This window comes from Salvelinus fontinalis, chromosome 29, assembly GCF_029448725.1.
Source record: "Salvelinus fontinalis isolate EN_2023a chromosome 29, ASM2944872v1, whole genome shotgun sequence".
In the NCBI taxonomy this organism is placed as follows: Eukaryota; Metazoa; Chordata; class Actinopteri; order Salmoniformes; family Salmonidae; genus Salvelinus; species Salvelinus fontinalis.
This window is the reverse complement of record NC_074693.1, coordinates 40,268,791-40,294,500: the sequence shown is the minus strand read 5'-3', so window position 1 is coordinate 40,294,500 and position 25,710 is coordinate 40,268,791. Positions and strand designations below refer to the sequence as shown.

The 25,710-nt window shown below is 43.4% G+C and overlaps 1 protein-coding gene across 13 annotated transcripts in view; it reads right to left on the bottom strand.

Annotated features, from left to right (window-relative positions):
- The window catches only part of rapgef2b (Rap guanine nucleotide exchange factor 2b), a 130,296-nt gene that overhangs the window by 65,162 nt on the left and 39,424 nt on the right, over positions 1-25,710 (bottom strand). For all 13 annotated transcript variants that reach the window (XM_055889306.1, XM_055889312.1, XM_055889305.1 and 10 more), the window contains exons 2-4: positions 22,016-22,086; positions 18,056-18,112; positions 9,567-9,650 (exon numbers count right to left, since the gene is read on the bottom strand). In XM_055889306.1, coding sequence (XP_055745281.1) covers positions 9,567-9,650; positions 18,056-18,112; positions 22,016-22,086 — 212 coding nt within the window. The remainder of the gene's footprint in view (positions 1-9,566; positions 9,651-18,055; positions 18,113-22,015; positions 22,087-25,710) is intronic.

Below are 25,710 nucleotides of genomic sequence, written 5' to 3'. Positions count from 1 at the left end.
AAGCCATGTGCCTCGCTAGCCTTCATCTGACTGAGATTTAGTATTCCCTCCCTCCATCACTCCATTTTTTCCCTCTGTCAGTTCTGCAGTTGCCACGCCAAAGTTTTTTTCTTCCAAGCGTGTGACCCTCTCAATGTTCCTTTCATATTCCTGTTTGTTCCCATTAAATCCTAAATGCTAGTATTTAGCATTTCAAGGTTACATTTGATGAGTGACAAGAATGTGTCACAAAAGCATATTAAAACTTCTAAAGGAGAAATGACGTGCAGGGCTATTGTATGTTGAGTGTGTTAAGCTGTGTGGGGTTAACGCCAATCATTACTGTTTGACATCACTGGTCATGTGACTGACTGAGCTGCAGCTTAATGCACTATTAGCTGTGGCCCCCACACACACTACGCCATAATGGGAGAACACCAAATGGAGTGTTCAATCATGCCCTACCCTTTACATAAGTACTCTGACACGCCATTTCATAGAGTTCTTTCCGCACTGCAAATGCTATGAGATACTATGAATGGATTATGGATGTGGGACTTGTTTAGGGGTCAATCCACTACTACTTTCCCCACCTGGCCAGACCAGTCATAACAATGCTGTGTTTGCTCTTCGGGAATGTAAATAAGAAGATAGAAACAATAGGAGGTTAAGAATTCGATAAGCTGTGAAGACATGACACAGGTTCATAACTTGTCACATGTAAAGGACGGGATGTGATTAAGCATTATGTGAAAATGAAGGATTACATAGAAAATGATGAAGATGGGGGTTTTTTTATTAGAAAACTGAGAAGCACTCCAGTCTCAGTTGTAGTAGGTTAGAGCTAACAATGTTTGGTTTACACACACGTTTCCTATGTTAGAATGTGGCCCGTGTGTGTGAGCCGACTGTCTAGCTGTAAGTGACTGACTGTAAGCGTCTGTTCAAACACTGACGCAGTGTAAATATGACATAGGACTCCATTGTGCTCTGGCTATCATTATCATTCCCTGCATGCCAGAGCACTACTAGTCCCTTTATTAGCCTTGGTGCGTAGGAATTCTCCCGGCATGTTGACGGACATCATCTCCCCCGCTCCGGCGGCCTCTATTTGGCATTCCCGCGTTACACAACACCCTGGGCGTCTGGAATGTCATTCCATGCCATTCCACACACACATCGCCGGCCCCCCGTCTGTGGCCCCTAAGCTACACAGAGACTCCCTGGCAGGTTGGGCCACATCAAAACCCTTGCCCTGGAATGTGTGAACTGATCCTACAATGGGGTCTCCACACTCCGCTAAGCCCTTTAACCAGGAGACAGGGAGGGCTGAGAGCCAGGGTGGAATGGCTTTAAAAAAAAATCATCCATGGCCCATAAGCCAGACAAAGATTAAACCCCTGGATATACAACACTTTTTGTGCTTGGAGGTAGTGAAGCCAAAGGTGGTTGGCAGAAGGAGCGCCTTTGAAAACACGACCGTGAAAGGAATAGTTTATAGAATCCAACCAACCAACGGGTAAAAAGAAAGTTGGATGGTTCGAGGGCATCAAAAGGTGCTGAGAGTCAGATTACTGTTTTGCCCTTCCAACACAAACAAATAATGTTCGGGCACACAGACGTCCTGAACTGGAAATAGCCGCTGACATCCCAGCAAAGAATCCGCGAGTGACTTGTGACTTTCGCTTCCCGAAATATGACTTGGCGATGCTTGAATGGTTCCCGAAATACAGCCGAGTGCCTCAGAAACAGAAACATCAAATCAAATCAAATACAGCCAACTCAACACACACATTTCCCAAACATACTCGAAGGCATAAGGGTACATTCAGTCAGTTTCCCTCTCCAAGTTTTCAAACTGATGTATAACCTTCTCGACCTAACAAGTCTCTCTTGTGAGCTGAACTGGCGGAACCGTTTGCTCGCTAACCATACCAAAATAAACATTTAAAGAGATCCCTTGCATTCCTGACGTCTTTCATATACTCAAATGTTTTATAGCTACCGGTTCCCTTGCTGGAGAAGTCAACATTTCATCTACCACCTTTCTACTGTGCTACCATACGCTGATACTCCTGGGGAAAACATGCTTTCACAGATTCACACCCAGTGCTTAAGAAAAGCTCAATGGATACTTACCCCTTGGTTATAAACTTGTCAGAGGGTTGACACTTGGTAGTATATACACTTTCTCAAAATCCTTCCTCAGCCTAGAACTAGTCCTAGAAGTGTAGCTATATCCAGTTCAGGAAGTTCTGATCAATCCCAGCATTTCGCTCCGCTTGCAGTCGCACCCTCGTGCTGGTGTTTGAGTGAGTGTGTCAGAGGGTGTGTGTGGAAGCTTCTGTCTCTGCCTCTTTCTGGCTACGCTGTGCGGACAGCCAACATTCCAGAGCACAGCTCACTTCATTTCAGCTACAACCTACCAGAGCACGGCTCACTTCCTGCAGGGCTGGGAGCAGACAAACCAGGAGTTTGGCCAGGCGTGGGGTGGTGGGAGTGAAAGTTAGATGGTGACCCTTGCTCCCCCCACACCCTGCAGACCGTTCACATGAACCCTACGAGTGTATTGTGCAATACAGCACTGTTTTGGTCCTGGTTTTTGTCTTAACCAAGTGTTTAACCCACAATCAGGTTTTGATTCACTGGTTGAAATCAACAAGCTTGCTAATAGTAATGCAGGTTGTGTGGTGACAAATAGCAAATTAAGTACACTACATTACCAAAAGTATGTGGACACCTGCTCGAACATCTCATTCCAAAATGATGGGCATTAATATGGAACTGGCCCACCCTTTCGCTGCTATGATAGCCTCCACTCTCCTGGGAAGGCTTTCCACTAGATGATGGAAGATTGCTGCGGGGACTTGCTTTCATTCAGCCACAAGAGAATGTGATTAGGCCTGGCTCACAGTCGGCGTTCCAATTCATCCCAAAAGTGTTCGATGGGGTTGAGGTCAGGGCTCTGTGCAGGCCAGTCAAGTTCTTCCACACCGATCGACAAATTATTTCTGTATGGACCTCACTTTGTGCACGGGGGCATTGTCATGCTGAAACAGGAAAGGACTTTCCACAAACTGTTGCCACAAAGTTGGAAGCACAGAATCAGCTAGAATGTCATTGTATGCTGTAGCATTAAGATTTGCCTTCACTGGAACTAAGGGGCCTAGCCCAAAACGTGAAAAATAGCCCCAGAGAATTATTCCTCCTCCAAACTTTACAGTTGGCACTATGCATTGGGGCAGGTAGCGTTCTCCTGGCATCCCCCAAACCCAGATTCATCCTTCGGACTGCCAGATGATGAAGTGTGATTCATCACTCCAGAGAACACGTTTCCACTGCTCCAGAATCCAATGGCAGCGAGCTTTACACCACTCGAGTAGACGCTTGGTATTGTGCATGGTGATCTTAGGCTTGTAAGCGGCTGCTTGGCCATGGAAACACATTTCATGAAAATCCCACTTTTTTTTTTTTGTTCTGACATTGTTCCCAGAGGCAGTTTGGATTTCGGTGGTGAGTGTTGCAACTGAGGACAGTCCGCACTCGGTGGTCCTGTTCTGTGAGCATGTGGTGGCCTACCACACCGCGGCTGAGCCGTTGTTGCTCCTAGACATTTCCACTTCACAATAACTGCACATACAGTTGACCGGGTCAGCTCCAGCAGTGCAGAAATTTGATGAACTGGAAAGGTGGCATCCTATGAAGGTGCCATGTTGAAAGTCACGGAGCACTTCAGTAAGGCCATTCTACTGCCAATGTTTGTCAATGGAGATTGCATGGCTGTGTGCAATTTTATACACCTGTCAGCAACGGGTACGGCTGAAATAGCCGAACCCACTAATTTGAAGGCGTCCACATACACTATATATACTGTATAAAAGTACCTCAAAAAACAAGGGTTGGGCAACAACATTGCCTTAGTGAGTAACAATTTAAAAATGTAAGAATTGTTCCAATGGTCAAGTTATTATGCAACTCCCACAACAGCAAAACTGGATGAATGTGCCAAGTCCGTTCTTCTGTCACAGACATGTCATTGTATGTCTTTCAGAGGCTTTACAGAAGTTCATCGGACAAAGGCGCGACCGGTTCTCAATAGGAAATGACTCCGGTTACAGTGAGTAAAGGGCTGTTTCCCAAATGGCACCCTTTGCCCTATTGAGTACACTATACTTGAACAGAGCCTTGTGAGTTACACACGATAAGGTTTACATTCCTATCAAACAAAGTGTGGGTGGTTTGCTAAGTTCAGGTGACAATATGGGGAAGTGACGACAAATCGAAGGGGAAATATGATCCATAAAGGGTTATTAATATAGGGCACTGCATCCATTAACCATTTCTAGCCCTGCTGGCAAACTGTGTTATGTTAATCAAGATATACAAAGTTAATCCTAAATGGAGATGCTCAAACCGTTACCTCCTAAAAGAAATGAAAGGCTACAAATATTAAATGAGCGATTTTATCGAGAGATTCAAGGTTTGGACGGAAGTGGAGTGAGCATCAGGGAAAACATAAAACCCCCAGCGCTTGTACAAGTCAACATTACTCAACCTTTACCTTTTTCTAAAACAGAAAAAGATTGTGACGCTTTTTACATTTGCACGTGTCGAAATGTATGCCAGCCAAACCATTTAGACCATACTATTTATACCCAAACAAATTATTCTTTGTCTTTAATTTCACGTAGACCCTCATTTAGATAGGGCAGACTGCTCTTGTGATTCTTCATTTAATGACTGTCTGAGTCATCCTTCCTTCTGAGAGAGAGAGAGAGGGAGAGAACGAGAGAGACAGACACAGACACAGAGGGAGAGAGACACAGCCAGAGAGAGGGAGAGAGACACAGCCAGAGAGAGGGAGAGAGACACAGAGAGAGAGAGAGAGAGAGAGAGAGAGAGAGAGAGAGAGAGACAGAGAGAGAGAGAGAGAGAGAGAGAGAGAGACAGAGAAAGAGAGAGAGATAAAGCGAGACAACATGAAAGAGTAAGAGAGAATGAAGGTGTAAATGAGAAGGTGTAAATGAGTGTGAGCGATAAAGCAAGAGAACATGAAAGAGTAAGAGAGAATGAAGGTGTAAATGAGAGGAGAGCGTGAATGAGTGAGCGATTGAGTGAGAGGGGAAACTGGATAGAGCGAGTAAGTGTGAGAGCAAGAGCGAGAGACCCAGATTGAGAGAACAAGAGAGACTGAAGGCATATCAGCTTCTTCCAACATGCCTGGTGGTGTTGAAATGAAGAGTGGGGCCTAGGGCTGTTGCGGTGGACTGTATTACCGCCACACCGGTGGTCATGAGTCATGAAGGCAGTCAAGTTCCACGTGGCCGTTTAGTCACGGTTATTAGGCTTCTCTGCTCATGGTCATTAGTAGCCTACCAAACTTACTAACTGCCTGGTACTCAGCACTCTATTGTCCCTCTAATCACTCTGACATCGATGCCAATGTAATCGAAAATCGAATCAAAACACTTCATGAGAGCCCATGAGCTCATGTTGCTCAACATTTCTACAGGCTATAAAATTGCGCGAGAAAACAGAGTGATGGCCTCTATTAAAGAGAAGGATCCTATAGGCTAGGCCTACTATATTTATTTCTCAACTTTCCTAATATTAAGCACATTGCTTATCTTTACAACAGGAGTATAGACTACCTGGCTGGCATGAAAATGGACCACAGGAAAAGCGTCCTCCATTCGCTATTTAAGTGCAGAGATGACATGTATTTTTTCCCCCTGCCCCTGTTTCGATACAGGTGCATGATAATGGTCCATTCTAAATCAAACTCATTTCACACATATATTATTTAGTATATGTAAAGACAAGATTACATCAAGAATAGTCTGATGGGTGACAATATTAGCCTATCACTTGTGAATGATATATTTTCACTTGTGAATGACACCTACTTTAAAAGGCAAGAAACAATGCCTTTTTTTGTGACTTTTTCTAATCATAGTCACGCACACCTCATGTAGCCTAGCCCATAGGCCTATATGTTTTGATAAGGTTTGTATCACAACTAAAGTGGCCAAATAACTTCTTAAAATGAAGCACATGTATCCGCTTTACAACGGGAGGGGAGCGTAACTGGCATACCATAACTGGTATGCAATGCGTGAGTTTCAAGTTTGGGGAAGATCATTTTCACCATAATAAAAGCTTTACATGCATATTTGCATTGGTGGTCCCTTTTGATTGATAATGGTGTTATCCTGCTAAGGGAACATTTGCGCTTAAAGCCTACTGCCGAGTGCGCATTTCAGCAGCTATGTGAAAAAAATGGCTGAATATTTGATCAACATTTTAAGCTATACATTCTGATCTTTTGTGTCAACTAAAGTTACATTAATAACAAAATTAAGCATATAGGAGTACCTATTTTCTAGTTTAACCACTCAACAGAAAAAGGCGCAATATGTATTCTATTTTATTCAGCTTTGTTCAATTGTATTCTTCACATAAAACGCCACGGAATTCTACGCAAATCTTGTCTGCTAAATGAACTAGTGTAGCCCACAGCCATATGGCATAGCCAAATCAGGACCTAACACCAGGACAACCGCCACAGCCCTAGTGGGGCCCACTCCACCTAGTCTTTAAAAGCTCCTGGAACTCCCATCGGGGGTCTATTCAAGTTCATCGTGTCACAACCAATACCGTCGCCCTCGCCGGTACCATGTTAACGGACTGGCTTGATGCAGTACCCGAACGCTGATTGGCTGGTTCCTGGCCTATGAAGGCGTGTAAGGTCACACGGTAACTGTGGTGATGACTTATCATGCCATGACCTCTTGCGACCTACAATCAGATTGATGAGAATAATTTCTATTGTGGGTCATCAAAAACGTGTCAGTCACTCTTGCTTTGGACGAAAGCCATATGTTGGTTGGCTGTTATGGAGAGTTTATGTGGGTCTGTATATTTGAGAGTTGCGTGCACGCAATGCATACTGACCAAGCAAAACACATGATTCACAAATTATTAAAGTGCACACATACACTAGTAATTCCAAGACGTGCCCAAGATGTACATACAGTGTCTTTCACTGCACGTTCTGTAAAGATTGGGATGAAAAAGCATAGTTCCGAAAACAAGTGGGCTAATATTCAACCCATATAGCTCCACCTGCATGACTAAGTGCATCTCTGCATGGTGCCTGAAACATTCGCTTAGTAAACATTTTCAGACCCCTTCTCCCTAGTGGTTGCCTCTCAAGCATTAAAGTGTAATCTGCCAATATCCTCAAATCCTTCGCACACTTTCACCTTGAAAAACAGAAAAAGGCGGAGTCGCCGTCTGAGTCATGACACTTTTCCCAATAGGCCTACGTTGTGCCATTCTGTGGAAGCGTTGCTCCACTATGAGTGTTGTATGACTGATACGGACCCTGAGGTCCGGGAGAATAATTAGTGCTAAGCTTCTAAAGTCACTGTTGTATACACCTTGTATTGCCAGTCTGTTACATAGAGGAGCGTTGTTTCAAGAAGCCCACGGGGCGGGAAAGTGAATGCCATGTGAAAGACTGGATCAGATCAACATTTCAGTCGGGGGACGAACATTTCAGGTGTTGACCATCATTTTATTCACTTGTCTGCACCTATAGTCTTGCACATATAGCCCTACTCCGATATAAGACTTGCCTGGCTACTCATCCACATTGCGCCAGCTAAAATGTCACACCCACTAACATACAGTTGAAGTCGGAAGTTTACATACACCTTAGCCAAATACATTTAAACTCAGCTTTTCACAATTCCTGACATTTAATCCTAGTAAAAATTCCTTGTCTTAGGTCAGTTAGGATCACCACTTTATTTTAAGAGTGTGAAATGTCAGAATAATAGTAGAGAGAATGATTGACCAACTGGGAATGTGATGAAAGAAATAAAAGCTGAAATCAGAAGTATACATACTAATTGAGTGTATTGGGTAGCATTGCCTTTCAAATGTTGAACTTGGGTCAAACGTTTCGGGTAGCCGTCCACAAGCTTCCCACAATAAGTTGGGTGAATTCTGTCCCATTCCTCCCGACAGAGCTGATGTAACTGAGTCAGGTTGGTAAGCCTCCTTGCTCGCACACGCTTCTTCAGTTTTGCCCACAAATATTCTATAGGATTGAGGTCAGGGCTTTGTGATGGCCACTCCAATACCGTGACTTTGTTGTCCTTGAGCCATTTTGCCACAACTTTGGAAGTATGCGTGGGGTTATTGTCCATTTGGAAGACCCATATGCGACCAAATTTTAACTTCCTGACTGATGTCTTGAGATGTTGCTTCAATATATCCACATAATTCTCCTACCTCATGATGACATCTATTTTGGGAAGTGCACCAGTCCCTCCTGCAGCAAAGCAGCCCCACAACATGATGCTGCCACCTTCGTGCTTAACGGTTGGGATGGTGTTCCTCGGCTTGCAAGCATCCCCCTTTTCCCTCCAAACATAATGGTCATTATGGCCAAACAGTTCTATTTTTGCTTCATCAGATCAGAGGACATTTCTCCAAAAAGTTCGATCATTATACCCATGTGCAGTTGCAAGCCATAGTCGGGCTTTTTTTATAGAGGTTTTGGAGCAGTGGGTTCTTCCTTGCTGAGCGGCATTTCAGGTTATGTCGATATAGGACTCGATTTACTGTGGATTTAGATACTTTTGTACCCGTTTCCTCCAGCCTCTTCACAAGGTCCTTTGCTGTTGCTCTGGGATTGATTTGCACTTTTCGAACCAAAGTACGTTCATCTCTAGGAGACAGAACGCGACTCCTTCTTGAGCGGTATGACGGCTGCATGGTCCCATGGTGTTTATACTTGCGTACTATTGTTTGTATAGATGAACTTGGGACTTTCAGGCGTTTGGAAATTGCTCCCAAGGATGAACCAGACTGTGGAGGTCCACAATTTTTTTCTGAGTTCTTGGCTGATTTCCCAATGATGTCAAGCAAAGAGGCACTGAGGTTGAAGGTAGGCCTTGAAATACATCCACAGTTGCACCTCCAATTGACTCAAATGATGTCAAATAGCCTATCAGAAGCTTCTAAAGCCATGACATAATTTTCTGGAATTTCCCAAGCTGTTTAAATGCACAGACAACTTAGTTTATGTAAACTTCTGACCCACTGAAATTGTGATACAGTGAATTAGAAGTGGAATAATCTGTAAACAATTGTTGGAAAAATGACTTGTGTCATGCACAAAGTAGATGTCCTAACTGACTTGCCAAAACTATAGTTTGTTAACAAGGAATTTGTGGAGTGGTTGAAAAACAAGTTTTAATGACTCCAACCTAAGTGTATGTAAACTTCCGACTTCAGCTGTATCTTCTCCAAAATAAGTCTGGATTTGCTTCCTTTCCGGCGACTTCTCGAATGCGAACACATTCAAACCATTGTGTCTGGTCCCAAAAATGTTGACATCAGCACAGACAAGTTCTAGGATAGCAGGTTCACTGATGTATGGAGTGATCAATAGAGCAGCCAAATTAAATTCAGGATACGTCGTCAGGCAAATATAAGACACCCTCGGGTCAAAAACATGATTACAAAATGGTGGACAATTTGATTACAGAGTATCAACTTGCTGTTGTTCGTACCTGCTTCTTGGCAGGAACATGGACTCCTTGATGAAGACGGACCCGGACAGTAGAATAAACCAGCAGCTTCCAACGTCATCCGGGCTGTGAAAGAGAACGAGAGAATTGAACACTTGAATCACATATCCAAACCCGCCCACACCCAAGTGAAAACACAGACAGCATGCTACAGTAAACTCACACTGACCCTAAACAGTTCAGCTCGCTGTCAAGTTATGACAACATAGACGATGACACACAGTTGTCCAGCTCCCAAATCAAAACCGTCTAGTTGGCATTTCCAGTGAAGATACGGTCAGGTTTGCAGTTTAAAGTAGCCAGAAGCACCAGAGGGCTACAGTACACTAGCCAATGAGGGAGGATTCAATGAGAGGGTTTTCCGACAGAGAACCATGGCTTGCCAAGAAAACGATTCAAACAATAGCTCCAACACGAAACCGCCCACTGCTAATGAGGAAGTGCAGATCTAGGAGGAAACACCAGTACAGACAACAATGTTGTTCCTTCTTCTAAATGGAGCACAGCAATGGGTACGGCTTGATTGAGGGGATTTTGGCTTCGCCATTTGAGTTCACACGAGACCTCAGTTCAACAGACACTGGTTTTCACCTTCCTATGGGCCTAGTCCCCTAGTCTCTACCATGTGATGCTATAACAAGGAATAGACTTATGCTTTGTCGTCACAGTTCAGTTCTACAGCAACTACAGAGTAGACCATGCTATTGCTGTTCTTCAGAGTAAGCACAGTCTGCTGTGCATTGTTCATGTGCTTTTAAAAGTGCTCGTCTTGCCATTGGACTCCCTTTAAATCCAGTGCTAAAAATCGGCCAGTCGTGTGTAAATATTGGTCAGCGCGTTCACCAAGTCCCACCAGGGGAGGGCTCTGAGAGGTAGTCTGGAGGAAATCAATCCATGGCAAATATGGCACGCCCAAGGTTTGTGTCACACTCCCATTTAGAGAGGTAGATAGATGGGGACAAATGAAGGACCAAACAAACAGACGAGCACATTGCACACTCAAGTGCACAAGTATGTGAACATACAAGTACATCTATACACACACACACACACTTTAAAAGACTTTATTCGCATCCACAAATCACATCTGAAAAGGACTCAAACATTTCAAAGGTCGTTGATGCAAGAGCACATGAGGAATCAAAAGGCACCTTTACCTCCACACAGCTAGGCTGCCCATAATGGCTGAAACAGAGCAATACCTAGCCAGTTGTTTTTCAATCTGAAGCCCACTTATGATAAGCCTACGTACGTGTACACACACACACAGAGATTCTCTGAGAAACAAAGTAGTCGCCCCGTCCCCCTCTCCCCCCTTCCTTCTCCCCACACCTTCTATCTGGAGCTAATGAGGCTGAGTGTAGGACACCGTACTGACGCAGCGTGAATCCTCCTTCCTCTCTCCATCCCTCGGCTTCCATTTCCCCTCCTTTCCTCTGATGCACTCGTTGCCCCCTTCATCGTCCTCCTCTCCTCCCTCGCAGTCGCAAATTAAACGTTCAATTATTCATCGCCGGCATGCAGAGGCGCTCCCTTGCTCCTAGTAGGAGCAAAGAAAACTAAAAAGTAGAAAAAGACAGGAAAGTCTTATGCGCCATGAAGGCTCGACTGAATTGGGTCACGTGCATTTTTGGGGAAACGCTCGTAGGAAAAGCACTTGGCGACAACAAGCCTGAACCACCGGGAAGCATCTAGAGACAGGATGAAAGGTGGTAGGAGAGGAGCCGAGGGTCTGTTAGAAGCTGGAGAGGCAATTGTTTAACCATCAATATTTTTACCAGACACACCCTTCCTTATGAAATTATGTTGATCAAATTATGTTGGCGTGAGGGGGATATTGGGGGAGGGAGAGGCAAAACAATGACCCGACACCATTTCTAAAGGGGTGGGTCTGCTAAACTACAGTACAGTGTATATACTGTGCATTTAAAGTGTGCTTGATATGATGGTTCTTAGTACAGAATATTGTTAACCCCAATACTGACATGACTCTCCCTGTGCATGCTTCATGTGCTTTTAAAGTGCTCGTCTTGCCATTGGACTCCCTTTAAATCCAGTGCTAAAATCGGCCAGTCGTGTGTAACTATTGGTCAGGGCGTTCACCAAGCCCCACCAGGGGAGGGCTCTGAGAGGTAGTCTGGAGGAAATCAATCCATGGCAAATATGGCACGCCCAAGGTTTGTGTCACACACACACATTTAGAGAGGAGGGATAGATGGGGACAAATGAAGGCCAAAACAAACAGACGAGCACAAATGCACGCATGTGAACGTACAAGTACATCTATATACACACACACACTTTAAAAGAATTTATTTGAATCCACAAATCACATTACATCATAAAGGACTCAAACATGTCAAAGGTTGTTGATGCAAGAGCATTTAAGGAAACAAAAAGCGCATTCTTCTCATCCACAATCAAATGTATTTATAAAGTCCTTTTTACATTTGCCCATGTCACAAAGTGCTGTACAGAAACCCAGCCTAAAGCCCTAACAGCAAGCAATGCAGAAGCACGGTGTCTAGGAAAAACTCCCTAGAAAGGTTGGAACCTAGGAAGAAACCTAGAGAGGAACCAGGCGCACAGCTCGGCTGCCCATAACGGCTGAAGCAGAGCAATAGCTAGCCTGTTGTTTTGCAACCGTAAGCCTATGTACGTGCACACACACACAGTCTGAACTCTCACACAGACAGACACACAGAGAGGATGGTTCTTACTACAGAATACTGTTAACCCTAATACTGACATGACTCTTCCCAATTCCTAGAGACCATCACTCTCATTGCGATTAATCAGTAAATCATCAGTTGACACATTGAATCTGCCTTTCTACACCCATCTTTAGTGTGTTTTGTCCTTTACAGTGGTATTTCTCATAGTAAACTAAATACCTATATATATTTTTTTTAAATCTAGATTTCCACATACAGAAGGATGTAAATGCAATGGTCCTAGAACAGAGGACGTAAACACCATGTTCCCTACGCGTTGTCTGGATGTAACATAACATTCTTCCCCAGGTCTCTTCCCAGTGGTTATCCCTAATCGGATGACCTTGTTTCCAGACGCAAGCGGGCACGTTCCCAGCTGATTACAGTAGGACCCTGGTGGGAATAGGAGCTGGGGTGGGGAAAACTTCCAGACAGCTGTGTGTGAGTGCTGCACACACACTGGAAGAGAGACACACACACACACTGGGGAAGTTAGACACGCATGGACACATAAGACAGACAGACATCAGGGAAGAGGAATGCTCAGAGATGAGAACTGCTGGAAGGTATAATCGATTCCCGTCAAGTGAAATGCTCCGGGTTTAGGAACTGTGATGTACTAAGATGGTGGTGTATTGCCTGTAGCACGCACACCATCAACCTCACTTTGGGGTTTCAGGTTTGGAAGTGAGATGGGAGTTGCTTAGCCCTGTAACAATTACAGTTCTTAACCTCCCTATCCAAACTGTGCCGTCTATGCCTTGAACCTCAGGAACTGTGCAATTAGAGCTGGGACAATACCAATATCACAATATATTTTTTCAAATGGCAAAGAATGAAAACACAAAGCAGACCGCACTCTTTGGTCCGTTAAAAACCTGCTGTATGTTGTGTGCTTTAACTTGGAAAATAAGTAACTGTGACTCTGGAGGACAACATATTGATGTTTGTTTCCAACATTAGGGCTGTTTTCCTAAAGAAGTAAAATCCGCTTCGTGTTTCGTTTTCTTGCCACGATACTAACGAGTATCTCCATACTGGTATATTCCCGGCCCTACTGTGCAGAGCAATGGGGGTTTACCTTAAAAAAGGGGTCATCAGTATTTCTATCTTACAGTGTTTGGCTTTAATGCCTCAGAGTCCCCAAGTAGACAGAACTCATTGTTAAAAATAGAAAAGTAAAAGTGAACCACTGCAGCTAAAGATCCTTAATTCAGATTCTCCACAGGGGGAGACTGTATCTGATTTTACCACTGTTTGTTCCCAGGACTTATCCAGGAAGAACCCCAGTCAATGTCTACAAGAGGAATCCCCTACCCTGCCCAATAATATTCATGCAAGCATACATACTCCGTACACATTAGAACAGGCACGCGTGCGCTCGCTCACACACACAATCAAAAAAACACACACACACGTAAGCGTGGGTAGAATGAGACTGCTGAAAGTGTCTCCACACTAGCCCCAAGCAAGCAGCGGGGGGAACCAGATGCCCCCTCGCTCCACTACTACTTTTGGCCAATGGGAGCGCATACAGTTGAAGTCAGAAGTTTACATACACCTTAGCCAAATACATTTATTCACTTGTCTGCACCTATAGTGCCTGTAGTCTTGCACATATAGCCCTACTCCGATATAAGACTTGCCTGGCTACTCATCCACATTGTGCCGGCTAAATGTCACACCCACTACCATACAGTTGATGTCAGAAGTTTACATACACCTTCGCCAAATACATTTAAACTCAGTTTCACAATTCCTGACATTTAATCCTAGTAACAATTCCCTGTCTTAGGTCAGTTAGGATCACCACTTTATTTTAAGAGTGTGAAATGTCAGAATAATAGTAGAGAGAATGATTGACCAACTGGGAATGTGATGAAAGAAATAAAAGCTGAAATCAGAAGTATACATACTAATTGAGTGTATTGGGTAGCATTGCCTTTCAAATGTTGAACTTGGGTCAAACGTTTCGGGTAGCCTTCCACAAGCTTCCCACAATAAGTTGGGTGAATTCTGGCCCATTCCTCCCGACAGAGCTGATGTAACTGAGTCAGGTTGGTAAGCCTCCTTGCTCGCACACGCTTCTTCAGTTTTGCCCACAAATATTCTATAGGATTGAGGTCAGGGCTTTGTGATGGCCACTCCAATACCTTGACTTTGTTGTCCTTGAACCATTTTGCCACAACTTTGGAAGTATGCTTGGGGTTATTGTCCATTTGGAAGACCCATATGCGACCAAATTTTAACTTCCTGACTGATGTCTTGAGATGTTGCTTCAATATATCCACATAATTTTCCTACCTCATGATGACATCTATTTTGTGAAGTGCAGCAGTCCCTCATGGAGCAAAGCAACCCCACAACATGATGCTGCCACCTCCGTGCTTCACGGTTGGGATGGTGTTCCTCGGCTTGCAAGCATCCCCCTTTTTCCTCTAAAGATAACGATGTTCATTATGGCAAAATCAGTTCTATTTTTGTTTCATCAGATCATAGGACATTTCTCCAAAAAGTACGATCTTTGTCCCCATGTGCAGTTGCAAACCGTAGTCCGGCTTTTTTATGGCGGTTTTGGAGCAGTGGCTTCTTCCTTGCTGAGCGACCTTTCAGCTTATGTCGATATGGGACTTGTTTTACTGTGGATATAGATACCTTTCTACCCATTTCCTCCAGCATCTTCACAAGGTCCTTTGCTGTTATTCTGGGAATGATTTGCACTTTTCGCACCAAAGTACGTTCATCTCTAGGAGACAGAATGCGTCTCCTTCCTGAGCGGTATGACGGCTGCTTGGTCCCATGGTGTTTAAACTTTGTACTATTGTTTGTACAGATGAACGTGGTACCTTCAGGCGTTTGGAGATTGCTCACAAGAATGAACCAGACTTGTGGAGATCTACAATCTTCTTTCTGAGGACTTGGCTGTTTTCTTTTGATTTTCCCATAATATCAAGCAAAGAGGCACTGAGTTTGAAGGTAGGCCTTGAAATACATCCACAGATACACCTCCAATTGACTCAAATGATGTCAAATAGCCTATCAGAAGCTTCTAAAGCCATGACATCATTTTCTGGAATTTTCCAAGCTGTTTGATGGCACAGTCAACTTAGTGTATGTAAACTTCTGACCCACTCGAATTGTGATACAGTGAATTAGAAGTGGAATAATCTGTCTGTAAACAATTGTTGGAAAAATGACTTGTGTCATGCACAAAGTAGATGTCCTAACCGACTTACCAAAACTATAGTTTGTTAACAAGAAATTTGTGGAGTGGTTGAAAAACAAGTTTTAATGACTCCAACCTAAGTACACTGCTCAAAAAAATAAAGGGAACACTTAAACAACACAATGTAACTCCAAGTCAATCACACTTCTGTGAAATCAAACTGTCCACTTAGGAAGCAACACTGATTGACAATAAATTTCACATGCTGTTGTGCAAATGGAATAGACAAAAGGTGGAAATTATAGGCAATTAGCAAGACACCCCCCAAAACAGGAGTGATTCTGCAGGTGGTGACCACAGACCACTTCTCAGTTCCTATGCTTCCTGGCTGATGTTTTGGTCACTTTTGAATGCTGGCGGTACTCTCACTCTAGTGGTAGCATGAGACGGAGTCTACAACCCACACAAGTGGCTCAGGTAGTGCAGTTCATCCAGGATGGCACATCAATGCGAACTGTGGCAAGAAGGTTTGCTGTGTCTGTCAGCGTAGTGTCCAGAGCATGCAGGCACTACCAGGAGACAGGCCAGTACATCAGGAGACGTGGAGGAGGCCGTAGGAGGGCAACAACCCAGCAGCAGGACCGCTACCTCCGCCTTTGGCCGGTCCTGCTGCTGGGTTGTTGCTCCACCGCCAGCATTCAAAAGTGATCAAAACATCAGCCAGTAAGCATAGGAACTGAGAAGTGGTCTGTGGTCACCACCTGCAGAATCACTCAATTTTTGGGGGTGTCTTGTTAATTGCCTATAATTTCCACCTTTTGTCTATTCCATTTGCACAACAGCATGTGAAATTTATTGTCAATCAGTGTTGCTTCCTAAGTGGACAGTTTGATTTCACAGAAGTGTGATTGACTTGGAGTTACATTGTGTTGTTTAAGTGTTCCAGTGTATATGTAAACTTCCGACTTCAACTGTACGTGTGTGTGTGTGTGAGTACAAATGTGTATGCATGCACAACTGTGTGTGTGTGTGTGTGTGTGTGTGCCCTCTGACCAGGGCATTCTGGGACAGCCCTGCTCTCATCTAATGAGGCAGCTCTATGGCTAAATCGTATGGGGGAGGGGGAAGGGGGCTAAGGGCGTCTCTGTGAGAGGGGCTCCAATAATAAAGACAATACTGGCTAATCTTTGTTTAATCAGGTCCTGCATCACTCAGAATGAGATACCAAGCCCGTCTCCTGCACCTATTCGTGCACATAGACACAGAGGAAAGAAGAGGGGAGCAGATAGGGATCTAGACCACTCTTGGCTTTTGAGGAAATTATAGGGTCAATTCATTGACCTTTTCCTCACCTTAAAGCCACTGTTGATAAAGCTATAACAAGTGATTTTCTAAAAAGGTCATTATTTCTCTTCAGAGATATTTGACAACAAACCTCTCGATATGACGTATGTCCTAATACCAATTAGATAGGCACAACCACATTAGAGAACATTTACCTACATAAATTACACAACAGCTACACCATTATATCAAACAAATGAAAAATATAATCTCTCCACTGTTCAACCAAATTATACCAATGATACATTACCATTCTCTAACAACTAGATTAATAATTAACTACTCAAACATCTAATTATACAAAAATCATTTAAAAATGGATCATTACTCCCAGTCTGTCAATTGCTTCTGCTGTCACTTACTTTCAGAGGACAATTCACATCTAGAAGGGATATGGGAGACGAATTAACTCTTAATGGAGTGGTACGGGTAGCGTGGAGGATCTCTTTTGTGCACGCTCCCTTTGGAAACAAAAATCGAGTGTGAAATCACTGGGACTGTCCATCGTCAGGGGTGGGGGAAGCCTAATTGAGGGATAGGTGTGTGTGTCTCTGTCCGTTCTCTGGCTCTTGGCCTCATAACAGGATGTCTTGGGGCAAAGCAATGAGTGGCCCATGCCAACAGGAGACTGAACTGCGCCAGAGGGGTCCTTCATTCTCATGCACCAACATTGTGCACACACACACACACACACCATAAAAACACCACATGCACGCGCACACATGCTCAAAAGCGCATACACACGGAGGTGCACAGCATTTTCAACCCTCTCAAGGCACATCACTATCTTATCTCAGTCTGAATTGGAAGACAGAATGCAAAGCATTACCTCAAACAGCCTTGCTAGCCAGGAGAAAACGATCCAAGACGAGCAATTTAGAAGCCATTAAATCTACACTTTGTCATCAATCCACAACTCAATGACTTGTAGAGTAGGCCAAATTCAATTGTTCCAGAATACCTTGCAGGTCTCCGCTTCAGCGGTACAGCAGAGTGGTTTAGAATCACTCCTAGGTAGCACTGAGAGGGTATCTAGTGACCGCGTCGATGCTCACGCCCATTTGTTTTCATTAGAGGCAATTAAATCATGCAGCTCTGTGCTCTGCGGCATTGGGGGCCTAATCGCTGCATGTCAATAAGTTGGACTTTGATCATGTCTAGTGTGAAGGCATCTGGCAGAGAATATGTACATATGATTTATTAAGACACACATACAAAGCACACATACAAAGCACATGGGTACTTACTAGTAGAGCACTTCATTGGCTTCATGTCTTTCATAGCGCACCGTCTCACATATTATCCTGCAGGGAAGACGGGGAGAGAGGGGAAAAGACAACAGTCAGATATATGAGTTACCAAATACAATAGAACAGGTGGATGGGTGGGTCGACGAAGTTCCGTTTATTGAGTTATTGGCAGCTCACGACGGAGTTGATCTTTTTGAGAGGACGGAAACGTCACGCATATAGGTGTTTTAAAAAGTAACTCAAGCGCCTACCGAGTTTCGTGCAACTTTACCGTAATAAACAGCGATATAAAAAAAAAAAACACCAACTCCCAAAATAGATTCGAGCATTTGTCATGCATGTTGTTCTTGTGGCTCAGGGATGCAAAACAAGCGGGAGAAAAAAAAAGTCCCAGAGAACTAGCTACCGCAGAGGAGAACAACACATTCCTTTAATACAGACGGAAAATATCAAAACCTATAGCTTAATCCCATAGTTAGTGGGATTGTAGGATAGTGGTATTTTTCCTAAAGGGTTAACATGTTTACGACTGGCTGGATTGGTCTTTTTGACCAAAGGCGTTGGGAACATTCTTTGGGAATCCGAAGGGCGAGCAGGGGGGGGCTTGTGGTGTGTGTGTGTGTGTGTGTGTGTGTGGACAAGGGGGGAGCGAATGGGTCAGGTTGTGGAATGTTCTAGCAGGCCCAGGTCATGTGCTCGGGTATTGTTCCCCGGCAGTATAATCCACATGTCCCCACACATGGCCTGATGGGAACCGACCCCAGACTAAGGACTGTTTGTAGAGTGGAGTGGACTAGGGTTGAATATTTTCCCGGTATTTTACATCCCGAGAATAAATCACCTTTCTCTCAGGTAACCAACTATTTCCCACCAAAACCACAAGTGTCATTTTAAAGCATATAAATGTCTGAATTTGGATTAGAGCTTTGATCAGCATGACAATTCAAGCCTGATGAGCCATACATTAAAATAAATGTTATGAGCTCGATACATTTTGAGGCCAAGCCAAAAAAAGCCCCAAATGATTTTGCCGTTCTCCAGCACATGGATAGCACATCACGTACAACAACAAAAACATAAAAGCCCATCGATGTAGCTACGCTCTCTAGGGTAAAAACAACCAAACTAGCTCCAGTAGGCTAATCTTTGAGCGTGGACTGTATTATACTGTATTATATGGAATGGAATTACGCACCTCGTTCAAACCATGAAGCTGGGAGAGAACATGTGATGCTGGTGCAGGACATGCAGCCTTACAAGGTTACAATTATTTGATTCGAATTTTGAAATATAATAGAACCTATTTAACATGTTTATAATAAAGTAGGCTGACACATACATACACCGCCGTTCGAAAGTTTGGGGTCACTTACAAATGTCCTTGTTTTTGAAAGAAAAGAGCATTTTTTGCCCATTAAAATAACATCAAATTGATCAGAAATACAGCGTAGATATTTTTTATGTTGTAAATGATTATTGTAACGGTAAACGGCTGATTTTGAATGGAATATTTACATAGGCGTACAGAGGCCCATTATAAGCAAACATCACTCCTGTGTTCCAATGGCACGATGTGTTAGCTAATCGAAGTTTATAATTTTAAAAGGCTAATTGATCATTAGAAAATCCTTTTGCAATTATGTTAGCACATCTGAAAACTGTTGTTCTGATTAAAGAAGCCATAAAACTGGCCTTCTTTAGACTACTTGAGTATCTGGAGCATCAGCATTTGTGGGTTCGATTACAGGCTCAAAATGGCCAGAAACAAAGGACTTTCTTCTGAAACTCGTCAGTCTATTCTTGTTCTGTGGCTATTCCATGTGAGAAATTGCCAAGAAACTGAAGATCTCGTACAACGCTGTGTACTACTCCCTTCACAGAACAGCGCAAACTAGCCCCGGTGCACAACTGAGCATGAGGACAAGTACATTAGTGTGTCTAGTTTGAGAAACAGACGCCTCACAAGTCCTCAACTGGCAGCATCATTACACAGTACCCGTCTCAACGTCAACAGTGAAGAGGCGACTCCGGGATGTTGGCCTTCTTGGCAGAGTTGCAAAGAAAAAGCCATATCTCAGACTGGCCAATAAAAAGAAAAGATTAAGATGGGCAAAAGAACACAGACACTGGACAGAGGAAGATTGGAAAAAAGTGTTAAGGACAGACAAATCTAAGTTTGAGGTGTTCGGATCACAACGAAGAACATTCGTGAGATGACGAAAAAATGTAAATATGCTGGAGGAGTGCTTGACGCCATCTGTCAAGCATGGTGGAGGCAATGTGATGGTCTGGGGTGCATTGGTGGTGGTAAAGTGGGAGATTGGTACAGGGTAAAAGGGATCTTGAAGAAGGCTATCACTGCATTTTACAGCGCCATGCAATACCCTGTGGACGGCGCTTAACTGGAGACAATTCCCTCCTACAACAGGACAATGACCCAAAGCACAGCTCCACACTGTGCAATAAATATTTAGGGAAGAAGCAGTCAGCTGGTATTCTGTCTAATAATGGAGTGGCCAGCACAGTCACCAGATCAAACCTATTGATCTGTTGTGGGAGCAGCTAGACCACATGGTATGTAAGAAGTGCCCATCAAGCCAATCCAACTTGTGGGAGGTGCTTCAGGAAGCATGGGGTGAAATCTCCTCAGATTACCTCAACAAATTTACAACTTGAATGCCAAAGGTCTGCAGGCTGTAATTGCTGCAAATGGAGGATTCTTAACTATATTTCCTATTCATTTTGCTGCCAGTAAGATTGCACCTAAATCAACCATTTATCGGATCATCAAGAACTTCAAGGAGAGCGGTTCAATTGTTGTGAAGAAGGCTTCAGGGCGCCCAAGAAAGTCCAGCAAGCGCCTGGACCGTCTCCTAAAGCTGCAGGATCGGGGCACCACCAGTACAGAGCTTGCTCGGGAATGGTAGCAGGCAGGTGTGAGTGCATCTGCACGCACAGTGAGGCGAAGACTTTTGGAGGATGGCCTGGTGTCAAGAAGGGCAGCAAAGAAGACACTTCTCTCCAGGAAAACATAAGGGACAGACTGACATTCTGGAAAAGGTACAGGGATTGGACTGCTGAGGACTGGCATCCAAAAAAAAAGCTTGTCCGGAGAACACAAGGTGAGTGCTACCATCAGTCCTGTGTCATGCCAACAGTAAAGCATCCTGAGACCATTCATGTGTGGGGTTGCTTCTCAGCCAAGGGAGTGGGCTCACTCACAATTTTGCCTAAGAACACAGCCATGAATAAAGAATGGTACCAACACATCTTCCGAGAGCAACTTCTCCCAACCATCCAGGAACAGTTTGGTGACAAACAATGCCTTTTCCGATATTTTGGGTCCATGGCCAGGAAACTCCCCAGACCTTAATCCCATTGAGAACGTGTGGTCAATCCTCAAGAGACGGGAGGACAAACAAAACCCCACAAATTCTGACAAACTCCAAGCATTGATTATGCAAGAATGGGCTGCCATCAGTCAGGATGTGGCCCAGAAGTTAATTGACAGCATGCCAGGGCGGATTGCAGAGGTCTTGAAAAAGAAGGGTCAACACTGCAAATATTGACTCTTTGCATTAACTTCATGTAATTGTCAATAAAAGCCTTTAACACTTATGAAATTCTTGTAAATATACTTCAGTATTCCATAGTAACATCTGACAAAAATATCTAAAGACACTGAAGCAGCAAACTTTGTGAAAATTTATATTTGTGTTTTTCTCAAAACTTTTGGCCACGACTCTGTACATTGATGAGGGAAAATAAATAAATGTAATCCATTTTTAGAATAAGGCTGTAACGTAACAAAATGTGGAAAAAGGGAAGGGGTCTGAATACTTTCCGAATGCACTGTAAATAGTAATTCATATGCTATTCATGTGTAAATAATTTGGAATACATGTTTGTTAACTTCAACTCATGTGATAAATGTGAATCAAAATGGGGAGCTCTCACCTCAGCTGGTGTTCTCTGAGGTTAGAAAGGGCCTCCATCCCGTGAAGATAGGAGTAGACTATCTCCAGGTCCTGTGGAAAGAGGAGACGGTCAGTTATTAGCAGTTGCATTAAAACATTTCAAATAATTCGAGGTAGTTTAGCAGATTTGACCGGGTGTATGAATATCATTGAAAAAAAGGTCAGACATGAAGAATCGGCAGTTCTAAGCTCCCACATTTTTTGTATTATTTTATTTATGGACAGTGCTCTCCCTCACACATAGGTCTTTACACTGAATATGAGGGAGTGGGTATGGAAAGGCAGGGGAATAGTAGCCTACTGCTGAGGGAAAAGACAAGAGGTACCCCTACGAATTCCCTATTCAGTGCCTCCCTTTATCAAGTGTCCAATTGAAGTCTGAGCTGGGCGATCTGAAAAAAAATCTATTTCACGATCAATTGCCTGAATTAATGCAATAATGATAAATAGAACAATATAGTTCTAACATAATAATAAAAATTAAGAGAGACATCTGTGGCATTTTGTTGTGTGATAAAACTGCACATTTTAGAGTGGCCTGTTTTTGTCCCCAGCACAGGGTGCACCTGTGTAATGATGATGCTGTTTAATCAGCTTCTTGATATGCCACACCTGTCAGGTGGATGGATTATCTTGGCAAAGGAAAAATGCTTGCTAACAGGGATGATAAACACATTTGTGTGCACAATTGGAGATAAATAAGCTTGTTGTGTGTATGGAACATTTGTGGGATCTTTTATTTCAGCTCATGAAACATGGGACCAACGCTTTACATGTTGCGTTTGTTCAGTATAGTTTGATGGTTGCAGTCATCCATTGTCCCATTAACAAATCACCCATATCAGCAAACTTATTTCATCTTAAAACTTCACATTTCTCTAGTATAGGCTACTTACTGTAATGAACGATATCGGCAAAATGCCTACGATAAGTAACCGGTGTGGTCGATGTCTATAATTTTCAGTTTATCGTCCCAGCTCTACTTGGTCAGTGGCACTCTTCCAAGATGGAGGTGAAACAAAGTGCCCATGCAGTCCACACAGCATAGCCACTGTGTGTGGGTGCACACTGAATCAGTGTGCAGAGGGTATTGAGTCAGTGAGTGTGTGTGTATATATATATATATAGAGTCCATTGAATGTGAAGGGGGGGGATTGAAGGGGGGGGGGGGGGGCAAAGTGTTCGTAGAGTGGAGACTGGAGGTCGATGCGGCGGGGGGGGGGGGGGGGGGGGGGGGGACAAGAGAGGGTCTGTGTTTTGACAGAGGTCCCACTCTTCAGCCACCAGCCAGCTTATGTGACACAGCCCTGGCGACGCAACACTCTTCCTGCCACCCAGACATCCTGCCCCTTCCTAATACACAGGAGCAGAAGCACATGTACTCACAGACATGCATGGAAAAGATGTGCAGATACATTTAGGCACAGACACACCTCTGCCATTCTGAGCAACATAGTACACCACAAAACCCCAGAATTGATTTTATTCTGAGCAGCACGTAATCTAACAAATATTTATTTTAGAGACAAAAACAACAAACAAAAACAGGACGGGTGGTGCTTCCCTTCATTTGTCTTGAATGTTTCAGCTGACAGCAAGTTCCTGGGCTCTGAGACCATCTGACACCAACGGGGAAGGAATGGAAGGGTCAACCGGTTTGACTAACCTCCGGTTAGAGGTCAAAGATTGAGAAAGGGAGGGAATGTTTGGTTAAAATGTCCCATGGGTCGCACGAACTTAACACCCACCAAAGCGTGAGTTACTACAAATACAAGATCATGGATCAAACACAAGTTGTTGTATGGATCTGAAATCTGATCTTTTGCAAGTTATTATTAGAACAATTGCACATATGAATGTGTGCATGTTGAACAGAAAAGGCCTATAGGCTATTATGCAAAGTCAGATTTGCTAATAGGGTATCAAATATAGGCCCTATATCCCCTCGAAATACACTGCATCCATGCAATATAAAACACGGTTTAGACTGTTGGCTGTTGGTTGAATTAGAACTAAAAAATCTAAACTAGGTTGGCCTTCAAAGCTCCATAGACTGGGTTACTTCACCCCATGTTACATCATGCAGTGATTTCCCCCAGCCTAATTGAAGCCTTATGTTCTGTTCTGAAATTGCCTACCGTTTTGTACACAGTGTAGGCCTGAGAATTCTGCATGGAGACTATGGGCTCTGGCGCCATCTATTGTTAACCGACAGGATATTTGGGATTTGTCATAATAAAATTGTACAGTACATTGAAACAAATCATCCAGCAGGCTGATATATCAATAGAAATATCCTTATAGATGTTGTCTCTCGGGCGGCAAGTAGCCTAGTGGTTAGAGCTTTTTGCCGGTAAGTGAAAGGTCACTGGTTCGATTACCTGAGCCGACATGGCAAAAAACGTGTGTGTTCTTTGTGTCCTTGAGCAAGGCACTTAACCCTAATTTGCTCCAGAGGAGCCATACTACTATCACTGACTCTGTAAAACAAATTTAACTGCACATGTCATATTGCTGCAGCACATGTCATGGCAGGTTTAGCAAAACAATCGCCACCTAATTGATACAAATAATCATCTGGTAAGCCTAATTTGCAGTTGAATTTAATTGAGGTTTCTGGGGAAGGTCTTTCTGTCTGCATACAACATGGTTAGCATTAGCATCGCTAACTGGCTACATACAAAGTGATAGACAAAACGCAGGCACCAAAAAGACAGACTGTGGTAAAATTGCTGGAAAGGACTTTGCAGATAGTGTTACGTTTGGCTTTTTAAGCCAATAGTGGCTAACCAGGGCTCGCAGTCTACCTGTCGGAGACCCTGAGCTACATTATTGGGGACTATAGGCGAAACACAGAACATGCTGATTCACAGTGGTGTAAAGTACTTAAGTAAAAATATTTTTAAGTACTAAAGTCATTTTTGGGGGGGTATTTGTACTGTACTATTTATATTTTTGACAATCTTTGCTTTTTTACTTTAAGACTTTTACTCAAGTAGTGTTTTACTGGGTGCATTTCACTTGAGTAAAAGTAAAAAGATACCTTGATAGAAAATGACTCAAGTATGACAATTGAGTATTTTTCCCACCAATGCTGAATACACGGGACAACAGGCCCCGTTGAAAGCTTAGGTGACATCCTTCAGTCTTCCCTTCCCTTCCTTTTTTTGTGTCATCTGACCTAAAAATCATTTCTATATGAATTTGATCTGTGATTCTCATTGAAAGCAAAACTAAAAAGCAGTAGATCTGTTATATGTGTGCTATTTCTACGCTTCCCAGTCTTACATTTTGTTTTTGCATCTTTTACTTTTGGTTTTGTTACACCAGCTTCAAACAGCTGAAAATACAATATTTTTGGTTAGGAAAAATATATTTCACAGCCGTTTAAATGGTACAATGATTCTCTACACTATACTTGCATGTTTTGTCACAAACTGAAATTAGTCCAACTAATAGAATTTTAACAACCAGGAAATGGCAGAGCGATTTCTGCATAATGCATCTTTAAGTAGGCCTAATGACAGATTTGAGAGGTCGGGTAGGTGTACCCACTAAGGTGGAAACCTTGCTTTGACTTATCCAATCAGATACAGTAACAACGACTATAACGTCAAGGAAGGGCGGTAATGATTCAAAACACCGGAGCGCAAATCCAATAGGCCCATTGACACA